Raw genomic sequence first — 15,704 nt, 5'->3', positions numbered from 1 at the left:
CACCCACCCACACCCGAGAAAAGAGTTTCCTCCACCTCATCCCACCCAATCACTTCTTGGTTCATGTGCAGCTACCTTTTAGCAAAGCCTCAGGGCAGCTGAAGTTTCCCGGCTTGAATCTGATTAAGAACTGAGCACCTGTAAGGGGTGCACCAGGGAGGTTTCAGGCTGATTTCCACCATATTTGCCTTTTTCTTGACAATCATAGGGTTGGAGGGTGATGCTGATGGTTGGCAAAGATTATCTGGTTTGTGTGAAGCAGTACACAGATTCTGTCTCACCCAATCTGTTTAGATAAGATGGATCTGAGCTGCTTCGGTGATAACATAATTGATATTTATGACCTGACATCTGCACTGGTCCTAATCAGGTCCAGTGGTGTGTGCGGGGGGGGTGTTACAGATTCATGCCAACAGTAGAGACTCAAAGCCAAGGTGAGGAGATGAGATGCATGTCTGGTAATGAGGACAGGGCTCAGTGCAGCTTAGTCATTATGAAATGACATAAAAGAACAACAAACTCATTTAAACAAAAGAAAATGACAGCAAATCACAACAAATTGGAAAATGTCAAGGACTGGCTAATTATATCATGGATTACACGCTAGAGCTCCTTCTTTACTTTCTGCCGGTTATTAGATATTTGCACATTAATCCCTCATTCTGCTCTGTGTGACGGATTCTCACTTTTTTGAGGTGGGAAGTGAAACCTTCACAGTAGTTCAGTTAGGTAAGTTTTACCTTAATTTGCCAATGTTTGCATCCGCACTTACATAGAAGGTTATATATGTCACTTCGTTACTAAAAACAACTGTATGCACATTGTGAAAAGTGAGGCAAAGTTAGCAATGGAAGCCCCATAGTCACAAATATTGTAACTGGTGCCCTCTGTCTCCATGGCAATTTAATTATTATCAGTCACGACTTTTACTTTTATGTAATGTGCTTTGAGTCAGAATGTTTAGCTCCTAAGGACACTATTACACACCTCACTTTGCGTTTCAGCTCATGTTTTCATTAAACAGCAAAAAATAAATAAAAAATACGGTGCAAGTATAAGCAAAGGTGACTTGTTAAAATGGGAAGCAGTGTGTCTGACGGCAGATATTGGATTAGAAGCCCACATGTGCTTTGTGGATTTCACTGAAGGACACTGCCAGCACTGGACTCCTACTGATTTCCCTGAAGTTTCTCTCCCTAATAAACTATGATTTAGTTTGTCTCACTGCAAAGATGAGAGAGGAGACAAACAGCCATGGTATTATTTTGCTCAGACACATTTAGGAGACCTCCCAGCCGGTAGTTTTTTGGAGTTTAATAAGGTGGATGGAGGTGGTGTTTTCTATGACTTCTATGACTTTTTTTTTTTTCTCTCACAGTCAGTACACCCTTTTGAAATTGCTTACAGGAACCAACCCAGCCCCGCTCTGCTCTCAAATCTTTCTGTTACCCTTCGGCAAGACATTACGGCTGTTAAAGTTTCCTGTTTAAATTCCTATTAAGATGTCAGTCCAGGGATCCACTCACACCAGACTTCACAACCACACAAGGTCACACACACACATATATACACACCCACAAAGACACATAGAGCTATCTGCCAAGAAATTCTTCCTGGTGGAGGTTCAATGCCATCTATGAGCTTGGCACTGAGACTGGGCCAGCCGATACCCTGCTGCCCACTGGCTCTCTCACACTCACACTCACACACTCACACTCACACACACACACACACACACACACACACACACACACCTCCCATCAGCTCTGTTTCACTCCGACTATGATGCTAGGGCTGTCTGTCTTCATGCAGAGGTGGAAATACATTTATGAGGCAGGGATGGGCAGAGCAGAAAAACTTACAGTACATTGGGGAAAATGTGAATGAAGCAGCGGGGAAATACGATTTAGATAAAATGTAGCAATGACATATGGATGTTTGACAATTCCACTAGTTTTATGGAACACCCCTAGAGAAAGCAGTGTGACAAGGAAGGGAGAAAGCAAAACCGAGGTAAGCACAGAAAAAGCATCGTTCCTGTTTACCAGGGTGATTGTTTTCCCCCTGAATTTCCCCCAGGAAAGTATACTATCAAGGAGAAACTAGAGCTCCAGTATTTACCTTGGGAAAGACCGAGATTGTAGATGACAATGGGAAGAATCAGGAATGTGTTTAATCAGAGAATGAAGATTTCTGCACCTGTGGGGGCTGGATGTGTGTGAGTGTTTGTCAGATCACAGGCTTATGAATTCCAGCTCTTTGGGGAAATAAGGACGATGAGGTGGCTGTTGTGCCACAGGCACTACCGCATGGAAATATATAATGATAGTGCATGTGTCACCGCTACAGCTTTCCTGTAATAGCACACAACAGAATACAAGGGCGCAGAACACACAGATGGGATGATAAGGCGTTTTGGGAAAGGATTTTTCCCCATCGCTTGTTAGACTGGTACAGTGTATGGACAGAGTGGGTGGGGGTGGGGGGTGGTTTTGGTGGCAAGTATGAGAGAGTGCCCCACAGTGCAATGTCACTGAGGGCAATGTTGTAAGATATGGTGTGATCCCTTCCAGGCAACAATTTAATTTGTCTGTCAGTGACACACACAAAAGACATTTTTTGTAACATGTTAATTAAGTGTTTTATTCATTTAAACATTGTGTCTGTTTATCAGTCAAGAAACACTTCCACAAAGCACGTCAGAAGAAAAACAAGGGTGATGGCAATAAAAGAAAGGAGCACTGGAAGCAATCCATATTAAATAGGTGATTTGTTAAAAAGTTGTTAAAAATATTCCAATTAAAAGAAAACTAAAAATGTATCTCTAGTTTAAGGTTCTGCATTCTTGTCTGGTCCATTAAAATGAGTTGGTTAAGGACCACTTTAACGTTTTCTCTTTGACCTCTTGTTGCATCTCAAAACCTGATATCACTGATATCAGTGATAAAATATGTTAGATGCTTATCTATTTGTTTTAAACTTTTGTTATTTGGTTCACCAACTGTTTGAAGTCACCATTACCCTCTCTAACTGAAACTTGGCTGTCCAGATACTTGGTATTGGCCTTTATGCATTCCTGTGATTGTATCTTGCCAATGGCAACTTGTGTTACAATCATCCGCGTCTATGATTGATTAAAAAGTGATCTGCATCTTTGCTCATACCACTTTATTTTACAGTGGTGTCATTTCCTGATAATTTCCAAAGAAGAGTGAAGAAGTGTGAAGGACTGTGTAATTGGTACCAATTATACGGAATACGAATTCTCTGAAAAAATAGCTTCATTTAAACCCAACAATTGTTCATTCATTAGTTTATTATCGGAAAAGTTGTTCTTCATAAACATGTTGAATTCTATGCCTGTCTGTCTGAGCAGTTTTACAGTTTGCAGGTTATGTTGGTAATTAATTTGAATTGATTAAATGACAGTGTGTTAATTGAACACTGCCTCTATTACCTCTTTATTAGTAATTAGTACTAAATCCTATTATTCTAAACCTCTTTACAGGCACATAAAACAAAGAGTTGCCATTTGTTGTGATTGATGTGTATCAACTTAAGTTTAAGTCTGTTCTGACTGTGACGTCTTTTTGTCTTTGCTTTCGCAGGATGATCCCATCCACCACTAATGACTTCCTGGTCCGGGATCTCGCCGCCGGACGTAACTACGATCTTTGTGTCCTGGCCGTGTTTGATGATGTCATCACATCACTGACTGCAACACGTCCTTTGGGCTGTCTGTCGTTCACCACAGACACAGAGTTCAGCCAGTGTCAAGCACTGCACAGCCACTTCTTGGGTGGTACTATGATCATCATCATTGGAGGGATTATTGTTGCTTCTGTGCTGGTTTTTATCATCATCTTAATGATACGTTACAAGGTTTACATCCACCAAGGCGCAGGCAGCGGAAAAGGAGCCATTGCGGCCACTGCGCCAAGACCACAAAGCAATGGACAAGGAGGAGGCGGACAGGTCCAAGTCCTCCCTCGCTCTGCCTCAAAAATGACTGACAGTCAGGACGAGCAAGCGCTAGCACCGTCCAGGGCCATGTCGCCTAGCAACACCCTGAGAGACACTGTGGCACTGGTCGAGGAGGAGAGCAGCGGACGGAGCATACTGACAAGGACTGACTCCTTGGCCAATGAGGAGTTGCTCTCGCCCACCAAGGCCCGCTTCTCCTCCAGGGTCGCCATCGAGATGAAAAGCAGACCGCCATCTGTCGCCAAAGAGCCCTCCTCCCCGAAGGAACTGGCAGGTAGTAGACAGACAGATAGGGAGGAACAGACAGGCATAGAAGAGGCAAGCAGCACAGCGAGGGGGAAGCATTTCAGTGAGATGGAACGAAAGACAGAAAGAAGTTGACAGAGAAGGAAGAAGGGAGAACAGGGGCGAACAAAAGAATACAGTCAAACACAAAGAGATGGAGGATGAGAAATAGACAATGCGCAATTTAGGGTGTGAAATTGAGCGAGATAATAACGGAGCGTGGAACAGTGAGAAACTGAGTGAGTGTGAACAAGGGAATGAATAAGAGATGCCATCCTTGTGGACTGGTAAGATAGTAGGAGAGAGAGGGTGAGACGCATGTTGAACTTTCTGTCTGTAGAGTTGAAGTGGCATCTAAATTTGTAGTCAACGCTCTTCTTTCTCACTGCTGGCAAATCAGATTACAGCTTGCACTCTGTATGACAAAGGTTATTTAGTTGTTTATTTTTTCACACGAAACAAAAAGAAAAAAAAAAAAAAAAACTTGAATTAGATTATTACATCCTCCAAGCTTGCTGATTTTTGTTTTCTGCACTTGCCAATTACTAGGCTTCATTTCTTAAAAAAATGAGGGAATTATGCAACTCTGAAGTTTCAAAGTTATTAGGAAATTTAAGAAATTTCTGGGTTTACATTGTTTGCCCAAGTGTGTCGTGCATGATGATGTGACTTGCTCCTGGAAACGCAATATTTTTTTGCCTTTTTTCCAAACACCCATCACACCAAAGCTAACATTATTCAGATTAGCACTCCTTGTGTGTCCTCCATTAAAGTGCTACAAACTAGACTTTAAGCACCCTCAGAAGGCATGTTGCCCATTAAGTATGGCACACAGATACCAGAGCACTTAGGTGTGAAAAAGGAAAGTTACTTCAGTTCAAAGGAAAGGCTATTGAAGGGTTGGTTGAAATTCGATGCCAGGGTTGGAAGAAATCCCCTTTATTAAAAGTTAAAATGTCCAGTGTCTTAAAGAAGTTGAACACTTTTTGGTACAATAAATGGTGTAAAAGACCCTGTAAAACCTCTGGAGAGGTTTTCAAAGCAATGTGCATTACACATCACCTTAAATGCTTTGATGAGAGTCTATAAAAAATACATAAATAATAAATAAGTTAACAACAATGTTTACAATGCTGTCAAGTTTCCAGGCACTCTTACGTTAAACCTTTACTACAGTATGCGTATGCATGTTTATACAGCTGGAGACACTCAGAGCTCAGATTTTGCCCCCTAGGGTGCTCTCTATGTAAATCCAAGCAATTTGCTTTAGATTCAGTGGGAGTGTAATGGAACCCCTACAGGGGTAACAAAACAGAATCCCCTAGACACATATAATTCGGGAATATACTATACATAATGTACGAGGCAACTGATGCAATCTCAACTATTACTAATGTATATAACTCAGTAGAAGAAACTGTAAGAAGATAAGAGTGTGGTGGTAGAAGTAGAAACCAGCACCGCCGCTAAAATCAGTGTGTTGGGGGAAAGAGGCAAACCAATAATGGCAGTAAGCAGTACAAGCAGTCAGCACAAGCCAGGGGCAATAAAGTTTAGACGACGATATTTACAAAGTTCTCCAGAATGATTAGGAATGTCAAAATACACAGTCAAAAAATATGAAGAAGAAATCCAGGGAAACATCACAGCAAAGAAGACTAGATTACCTTGGAAAATGCAGCCAAGATTCAGGATGAAAACCCAAGTCTGTGCCATTGCTAAAGACTCATTTCTGAAGTTGTTCCAGTGAGTGTAAATGACAGCACAGTCAAAACTCAATTTATTGTACTGAAAACTGTTCATTTCCAGCTTCTAAATGATTAGTGCTAATTGAGCATTTCCATTTTCACTATCGTTCCAGCCTCTCTTGTCTGTTCATGGATCAACCTCTTGTTTCCAGTTTGAATAAAGTATTTTGAGTTTCTACAGTGGTGGGTACTGGCAGCAAATAGCTGATGGTAAACTGGTGGACAGTTGGCAAGAAACAATAAATGTAGGAATGTCATTGTGCATTTACAGTATCATTCCAGTGGTGCAAAATGCATTAAAGTAAAAGCAGAATGCTGCAATTAAAATATTTTAACATATTTCTTCCTTAACATTCAGATACAGATTGAAAATGCTATGTTATTCAGTCATTGCAAGCAAAGGCTGTCAGATAAAACTCACGTTTTATGTAATCAGCCGCCAGTTCACTTGTTCCACACTTTTCAAGTGACTTGCACATGTTCACAAAGACTGCTCGAAATGCTCAATAGTGCTATAATAATAGGAATCCACAAGAGCATGTGGATTTTCTTTCCGGGTAGATTTTCCCTGTGCTAAGCCCACTCCAGTGCACTTCCCCTTTAACACTAATCCACTCAGGAAATGGGGGGTTTCATTAGAACGACTAAATGGAGACACCATTTCACACGAGTGGCTTAAACAGCTGAGTCGAAATACTTTATCAGAAGCTGATACGTCGTTCAATTGGCCCCTGTGAATGGGTTGAAATGAGGTGTCATTGAGCCTCACGTTGATAGCAGGGAGGAGAGGTCTGTGCAGAGCGCAGCAGTTTAGACAGTAAGTTCAGGGAACGTTTTCACCTTCATGAACGCTGCTGGATTGGGAGTCGCTTTGACACTCAGAATACAATTAAATGTGCTGGATGTTGCTCATATCACAGTCTCTAATTATTGCATTAGTTGTAAAGTTGCAAAAATTTTTGATGGTGCTATATGAGGGGTTTGGGCTGATGTAGTTCAGCAAGTGTTCGGCTGAAGAGTGCTCATTAAGGATGTTACGCAGAATTTTGCAAACTGACGAAGAACTTAAAATTTACTGTGCCACAGCACTGAGGTGTCGCCATATGCACAAACTCAAACATTCCCCCTAAAGGCCTAATTAACAGCTGTAACCTCATCCCAGCCTTAACTGACTGAAGTGCGTCAGTCAAAGGAGCTTCCAAAGAGCATCCCAGACCACAACAAGACACACAAACAAAGCAATTATAATGGCTTTTATTTTGACACTTGACCCAGGAAAACTGAAATGAACTCTGGCTTTTGTGATTGTTGGCGTCCTCACTTTGATTCCAGGATCACTGGCACTTTGAGGGCAACCTACAATGAGGGATAATAGCCATGTGTTTGTACTGAGTCTGCTGGGGTTTCTCAGGGTGTAGTTGTGTCTGTGATGTGTTTCACTGGTTGCTGCATTGCAGAGAAAGGCAACATTGATCTGATCAGAGAGAGAGAGAGAGAGAGAGAGAGAGAGCGAGAGAAAGAGAAAGAGAGAGCTGCAGTGAGTCACAGCGCCTGAGGAACAGAGCAACTGACAGATACAGAGAGAGACCCCATTAAAGGCCTACAGTTGTCAAAAATGTGACCCAACATGAAAACACAGGCACATTGTGGGGTGATAGTTTTCCTTTTGTTTGTTTGCTTTTCATAGACTGTTTTCACATTCATACATAATTTTGAGTTCATCTTTTTTGCAATTTAAATGTCATGGATGAATATTGTTTTTTATTTTTATTTATTTATTTATTTGGTATCTTTACCTCAATTAATTAACAGATACACATTTCTTCAAGTAATATGGAACTGATATGCTAATGTGAAGCTCATATGAAAGTTTCTGTAATCATTCCTACTGGTGCCCAAGGGATCAAGTCCAACATCGGACATGAGAAAAATCAACATTCTTTACTTTGCAGAAATGAATTTTAGTTCAAGTTCAACTGAAGTTAGTTTTCAGTTGTTTAAATTATACTAATGATGTGGATATTTTCTGAAGTGACAGTCTTTTAGTGCGAAATTCTCAAATTGGCTGCCACAGACTGCTCAAACTTCAGAATTGCATATTTGAATTTATTTGCACAAAACAAGTGTTTGCCCCCCATTCCTGATTATATAAAGTATTGCATCAAGACTGACTTGAAAAATCTGAACCTATCCCTTCATTACTAAACACATCACATAGTAGAAAACATTTTGGCACTCACGGTGTCACCTTGGAGCTCGAGGTTGAGCTTATGACACAAGGATGCTGCGTGTGGATTTAGCATCATTAACAAGAATACTAATAGTGGAATGTTCCATCAGGATTAGCAGTAATTATGTTGCATGACACAAACATTTTATGATTATGTCAAGCAAAGTGCTATTAGTTCAAGAACAGCTAGCCAACCACTGAATGTGCAGTGTATTAATCATGTTTCGGAGACCAAAATCTCTACACTGTCACATTTCGGAGGGAAAAAAAAACACTTCCCCACAAGGTATACCATTAATTTTAAGGGTTTAAGATTTAGATTTAGATTAATGGACGTACAATACAATGCAATGTCCTCACAAGTGACAAAAACAGTTGTTGTTGTGTGTGTGTGTGTGTGTGTGTGTGCCTGTAAGCTCAGGGTCAGCTAGCAAATCCCCCGCAGGTCTGTGTATGCATTTTTGTGTTGTGTACAAGGTTCAACTGCCTTGAGCCAGTGCAAATGTTCCCACAAGGTTAGGCGGGATAAGGAAAATAGTCGAGGATAACGAAAAGATGTGTGTGACTCTGTGCGAAGAGCAAGTGTGTGTTCTCCCCATGGCCCATCCATGACCCTGTAGCCTGTCTGTCCTCCGTTTATTTTAATCTATCATCACTCCTTTCGGTGTCATCCCATATGCCCAGCCTCATTTTTCACCACCGTCTGTCTCTCTGAATTCAGCTCTTGGAATCTCCCTCCCTATCCCCGCCGTGTTTCTCAAGCTCTTTCTCACGTCTTTTCGTCTTTACCCGCTTTCTGACTGTCCTGACATTTTTGCTTCCTTCTCCCCCTCCATTTCTTTTCCCCCCTTTGCTGTTTAGCTGTATCAGTGTTTTTTTCTCTGTTTCTTACTGTTTCTCTCCATGTCTCCCTCACTCTTTTGCTTTTTCTGGCTCTGTTTCCTTCTCTCTTTCTCCATTTCCCTGCTATCTCTCTCTCTGTCTTTCTCTTGGGACGCCTCCAGCAGCAGACGACAGGCGGCCTCGTAGTGTCGAATGGAGAGACTTTAAGATCTGAAGGTCTCTTGCCCTCACAAAGAGATTGCGCCAACACTACACACAAAGAGTAATGACTGGCACTAAAAACTTGGGCAGTCCCTGGACTTTGTTTTTTCTTACACTCTTCCTACAGTTTCTACTTTCACCTTGTGTCACCTGTCTGCCCGTCCTGCAGCCTCACCCTGTCTAGCATGTTGTCATCTAACCTTTTCCTTTGGAGTTTCTTGTTTTCTGGTCAGGTCAGTTCACACAATTAACAAAAAAAAATGTTATTACCTTCCTCTAGTTTTTTTTTTTTTTTTTTGTGCTCAAGTGTTCAGATATTCATCCTTGAGAGTCCTGTCTCCAAGACAGGACATCGTCTGAGGCACTCATAGCTTAAACAAATGACCAGAGCTGCAACAATTAGTTTAATTCATTTGCTGATTAATTGTTTAAATCATTTTTGAAGTAAAAATGGCAGGCATTGCCAAGTTTTAGGATTTTAAATGAAAAGATTTGCTGCTTTTCTTTCCCATATATAACAGCAAACTGGAAATCTTTTGTGTTCTGGACTGTTGGTCACATAAAACAATCAATGTGTCACTATTGCTGAAAAAAGGATCAGCTGATTAATTGATGATGAAAATAATTATTGCAGCCCCGACAAAAATTTCTCATTGAAATTACTGCCAGCTGAAGAAACAGTTCCTATGAAAACTGTTGAGGTATTCTCAGGATTATCCAGAGTAATGAGGACTTTTTGGTCACGACAGGGATTAAATCCACTGCCTGACACAACTATCTGCATGGGTTCTGTAATGTGGGTGAACTGATCCTTTAATTGATTTCCTTTCTTTTCATTTCTCATTTGCAGTCAGTTTCATTGTCATTGAAACTTTACTTTCTTTTTTTCTCTCATTTTCTGGTCACCTTTCTATCTCTATTGATTGCCTATTGATTTATATTTCTGCCTTCTTATTTTTATTATTCCCTTGTTTTCCTTTTTATTATTTTTTTTACACATTGCCTGTCCTTTTATTGTTAATTTTCTTCTGATTTACCCTCACTTGTTTTCTCTCATCATTTTATCCTTTCTTTCCTCATTCTCCTAATTGCATTGCTTTTCAATACACACTCTCTCGCCTCCCCTCTATTCGTCGCCTTTATGCTGGCACATCCTTTTTCTCCAGTGCTCGGTTTGCTACAATTTCTATCCTCTATTATCTCTCCTTCCTTTCCCTGTCTGCTTTCAATTTACAACACCTTTGCCTGTATAATTATTTTATTATTATTTTTTATGTCCTATGTCCTTTCTATCCATCTCTTCACCACTCACACTGCAAACCACCTTCTCCTCTCTCCCCGACCCCCCTCACCCATCTCCTTCATCCATCTGCATGGTACAAAGAGTGATGGAGAAGAAGGGAGAGGAGAGGGGGATGATGGAGGAGAAGACAGTGGAGATGTGCAGTGGTTGTGATGGATGAATACAGACAGAGGCATTTAGAAGACTGTGCTTCATTCTTAAACTGACACAATGAGCACTGGCTGTACATAAATGTAGTTAAGAAATATTCCTTCTGACAAGTACAGTTAAGAAATGCCCTCCTGACAAACATACACATTACAAATAACAGCTGTGCCAATATACTGCCACAGCAAGTACAGCTTCATCACTCTTTCAGCTATGGCACGTCTTTGCTTTCGCTCGTCAGCAGACCTCGCTCATGCAGTCATTTGTTGCATCTCCTGACTGCACAGCGGTCACGCTCTCAAAGAGCTCTCACAAGGGAAAACAAACCCCTTTCTAAGATGTTAAAAAAGTTAAGAAATGGAATTGAAGTGAGGGACATCTGAAAATCTTTTTGCTATGTAAAAAAGAAAGCCGTAAAAAAAACAATGCGCTCAGTTGCATTTGGATATGAAGACATTTCATTGCATCTTTTAAGTGTAAAAATAAGAGAAAAAGAAAAAGAGTCACTTGACTAAACAAGCCGTCTCTTCTTCATTTGTGTTGCTCCAAGACAAGTCTGATGTTATCACAAAGTTAGGGGAAAAAAACAAGACATTTGAACTTTTACTTCCTACAGTTTCATCTTCTTTAATTTTGTTCCGTTTTCCCTCAGGACGTAATATCGTCACAAAAAATACAAAACTTTTCTCTGTGAATAAAAGCTTTTCTTAAACTTTTTATTTTTTGTTTTTTTTAAAAGTCAAAGCAGAACTTATGAAAACAAATGAAACCATCTCCTCAGAGAATTTTATAATCAGGCCCGTGGGTAGGATCAAGTCTAGTTCAGTGCAAGACACAAAACAACAGAAGTTAAAGCCTCCAAAAGGTTTATCATGTCTTCCCAACACGTTTAAAGCATTTCTATTCTTAACAGTGGTACTGGCACTGGAATAACAGGTGTACTTCCAGATCTCACAGGTGCTACATTGTGTCTTTCAGACCTCTGCTACTCAGTATTTAGTTGCCAGAACCTTGGTTTTCTGTCCTTTTGTCAAGACCTGATGTTCTATTCCTGATCACCCATTTCATTTAACCCTCCTGTTCTAAATAGCCCCTTTTAGAACACAGATGATGCCCTTGTTGCCCTTGCCCTCAATGTCATTTCCCTAACCTTATACAGTATTTATACTGTTCCATTTTCAGACCTGCATGTTCTTGTTTTCCTGTTTTCTAGAGCCCTGATGATGATGTTGAGTGGCAAATATGGAGAATGAACGTCACCACCAGGGACAAGCTGGTGAAAACTCTGAAGAAAAAAAAAAAGGCCCTATAGCTCCTCTCCCTGTATCTCCTGTTTACTGTACCCATTACTTTGTTTCCATGAATATCATGGGGTTATAGAACTGTACTGTCTGGTTTTCTTTAAACTACTTATCCTGGTTCTCATGTCTGGATTAGACGACCAACTGTGTCAAGACCCGGTTTCTGCTTGGCTGCTGATTGGCCAGTTGCTGCAGGATCCAGCTGTCAGTGTGATCATCTTAATAGCTGTTAATGGAGGAGCACTAGTTAAATGCTGAATTTTCCACTTTGAAGCATCTGAATCAGTGTGGAAATGGATACAGTGGGCATAACAACATAAAGAGGCATATCTGGATGTCTCAACAACAAAAAAGGACATAAAATATGTATCAACTTCTCCCCATCTGGAGCAGCATCAGTGTGTACGGACAGACAGTGAGTGGAAGGTAAAAACAGAAAGAAAATGAGTGGCTAACCTGTGAAAAATTGATGCATAGATAATCACACTCAACCTGGAAATACAATATGGTAGACTGCATAACCAGAAAGGGAATAAAAATCAAACAGAAGCGTGTCTGGATGGATCTGGTTTTGGATACGAGCAGATGTTAAACAATTATGGCTCCCTGTTTCTGCAACTCAACATAAGGGACTCTCCACACAGCTGGCTCTAAGTGGCTTCACTTTATTAATCCATGTGGAACAATGCAATTCTGCTGAACTGAACTGAGCTGATCATAAGCTGGGCTGAACTGGAGCTGGATGATAACTTTGACTGGACCCTGATATCTCTCACATACAGTATATAAGGAAACCTGCGCTGAGCTGGTTTGACCTGGACAGAACTGAACCAACCTGGACCCAGTGGAGCCTGACCTGGAGTTGTACACCGGAAATGGATTAATACTGTGCAACTCTGTTTAGTCTGATGCAGACTGAACTGGACTAGACTAGACAGGCCTGTTGCCTATTGGTCTAGCCTGTGTGCTCTTCTGCTCTGGTCTATTACCTACTGCTTTCCTCTGGATGGGGCCGGTGAGGACCTTGAGGACCTTTACCAGCCCCTCTCCCATCTCTCCAGGCCCACTTAAACAGGTGAGTAATCTGCTGATTAACCCATTAACCTAACCAAACAAGCAGCCAAAAGAGAAGTTCTCTCACCCAAAGACCTGGGCTCATTAATTAGTGTGACATATGGCAACACACCGGCAGTCACCTTGGCCATAGACCAATTTTGGGTCCTGCCCCATAGTTTAAGACACTTACACTCTGCAGTGTCTCCTCCTGCCGCGAGTGGTGTGAAGTCTAATGAGGGCACTTTAACGAGTGCCACCTAATTGCTGTCAGCTAGACAATTAGACAGCAACCCTGGCTAAACGATCTGCTTCGTTACTACTCTCCACTGACAATATCACAACAGGCTACAGGAAATATACCCCCCCTTCTGTTTGTTACTGGCTCTTTTAGTGTCTGAGTCACTCCTTATCTCATTCTCCTCTCTCCTATTCTCTCCCTCTTTCCCTCTTTGTCCATCAGATGTCTTTCTTTTTTTTCCCCCAGCCTGCCCGAGGCTGTGATCAAATACTGGTGAATTTAATATGCTAGCAGAGGATATGGTTATGAGCTAACACCACAGCCTCAGGGATGGACTCTGTCCGTACAAGAGGAGGTCAGCGGTATCTCTTTAGTCATAGACAGAGACTGATGTCTGATGCTGCAGAATTTAACTCATCCAATCCCCAGGCTGGAGGGATTCTCCCCATCAAAATGAAATTATACTTTTATTAGAAGGAATCAATAACACATTCTGTTAAGAAGTCAAATTTCAAAAGCCTAGCTCCCACTGGATGGAGAATTGCTGATATCTATTCCAAAAAAGCATATGGAAGTGCGTGTAAATGAAACTCCAGCAAAGTAGAGTACTGAATGGTCACACACCTCAGTTCCTCACATCAAATGAAACAGTTTCTCTGAGATATTGAACCATTTAAATGTTTGAATTGTCTTTGTTATTTCCCTGGTACCCATCCAACAGGTACAAATCAAATAACAGTTCTAGTGCTCTCTGCTCAATATAAATGCACACATTGCTTCACAAACTCACTTAGTATGGATTCCTTCAAAGTTCATTTAATTGCAGTTACTGTATTCACAACAGTAAAAGATGCTTGTAAGGCCTTGGTATAATTACCATCAATTAATTAACCTCAGTTATAGATGTTTACCTTACTTGTCAACAAGCAGTCATTTATTGTGATGTGAGGTTCTGTGTGACACAAAAATTAGTTGATGATTCATCTTCTACTTTCATTATCATTTTGAATTTACTTTGATGTGTCAAAAAAAGTTACTTACTTTCAGTTTCACCAACGATAACTGATTCAGTGTGACACCCATGGATACACACCCCCACACACAAACATTAAGAAAATCTTATTTATTTAGTCATTTTGTTGGACTGAGAAAGCACTGAGAGGCGTAAAAAGTGAGTAAAAGTAAAAAAGGAGAGAAGATAGGATGACGATGAACAAACCAGGTCTGTTTGGTGGGTTCACAGGTCTCCGCATTACCTCCTGCCCCATGCAAATATATGTTGCAAACATACAAAATAAGAAAGAAGAGCTTGGGAGTGTTTTATCATTTTAGATTTTGGGTTTAGTTTGGTAATTTCATGGACAGCATCTTACTATGTCATTAGCAAATCTAAAATGCAAAAGACAGATAAAATAGTGATACAACACAGTAATTTCTGTTGTGTTTTGACTAGACAGTGCAATGCAAAGATGTTATTTTCTCTACTAAGTGATGGCTACAAGATAACTACAGTGTTGCAGGGAGCACCCATAATGACAGCTGTCTCCAGTTTTAATTTGCATTTCAATACACAAAGTTACACAGACATTTCCATTGTTCTTTCACTAATAATAGCAACACATCACTCAGCCAGTCTTCTTGTTCCTGCACACAATGACAAGAGAGGCTGGTAGGTAGTACAGACCTATGACTGTTTAACTGGTGTGTGTGACAGAGAGGGGACACAGACACACAGACAGACACACACACGTATATCTATCTTTGTACCCGTGACTTACATAATACATTACCTAGCCCCTTACCTTAACCATCACAAGTGAATGCCTAACCCACCCCCCCACCTAAACTCAATTCTAACCCTACACCAACACCAAGTCTTAATCCTTAAACAAGCCGTTTAAACTTCAAGCATTTTGGTCCCAACAAAAATGTCAGACCCTGTACGGTGGGCTCCTGGTTTTGGGACCACACAAATTCAATTAAAACAAGTACATAAGCAAAAACACACAAAGACGCGTGCGCACGCACACACGCGCGCACGCACGCACGCACGCACGCACGCACACACACACACACACACACACACACACACACACACAGCAGAGAGAGCAAGAAATACAACATCTTACCAATAAATTAAAAAATCTCAGTCCTTCGATTTTCTTGACAACTGCTCGTCCCATCGACTTCAAACTTTACGCTTGTAGCTATTTTTTTAAGTGCAGTATCAACTGTGAAGTTTGTTGGATGAGTGGTCCTCACAAACATAAAGAGAAACGTTAAATGATAGTAACTTAGGGCTGGGGCGGCACAACAACATAAAAATGGTGCATCGCTATGATGGCATCATCAGGTGAAAGACTGGATT

At 40.9% G+C, this 15,704-nt stretch overlaps 1 protein-coding gene across 1 annotated transcript in view; it reads left to right on the top strand.

Annotated features, from left to right (window-relative positions):
- Nucleotides 1-15,704, top strand: part of LOC111661114 (leucine-rich repeat and fibronectin type III domain-containing protein 1-like protein) — a 145,013-nt gene that overhangs the window by 116,883 nt on the left and 12,426 nt on the right. Inside the window, exons 9-10 of the mRNA XM_023414577.2 lie at nucleotides 3,609-4,258; nucleotides 11,955-13,117. Coding sequence (XP_023270345.1) covers nucleotides 3,609-4,258; nucleotides 11,955-11,962 — 658 coding nt within the window. The 3' untranslated portion in view covers nucleotides 11,963-13,117. The remainder of the gene's footprint in view (nucleotides 1-3,608; nucleotides 4,259-11,954; nucleotides 13,118-15,704) is intronic.

This window comes from Seriola lalandi, unplaced genomic scaffold (genome assembly GCF_002814215.2).
Source record: "Seriola lalandi dorsalis isolate HSWRI2012SDOR001 ecotype SW California unplaced genomic scaffold, Sedor1 jcf7180002054536, whole genome shotgun sequence".
NCBI classification, from domain to species: Eukaryota; Metazoa; Chordata; class Actinopteri; order Carangiformes; family Carangidae; genus Seriola; species Seriola lalandi.
Note: the sequence above shows the minus strand (reverse complement) of the source record. Positions and strands in the feature narration are given on the sequence as shown.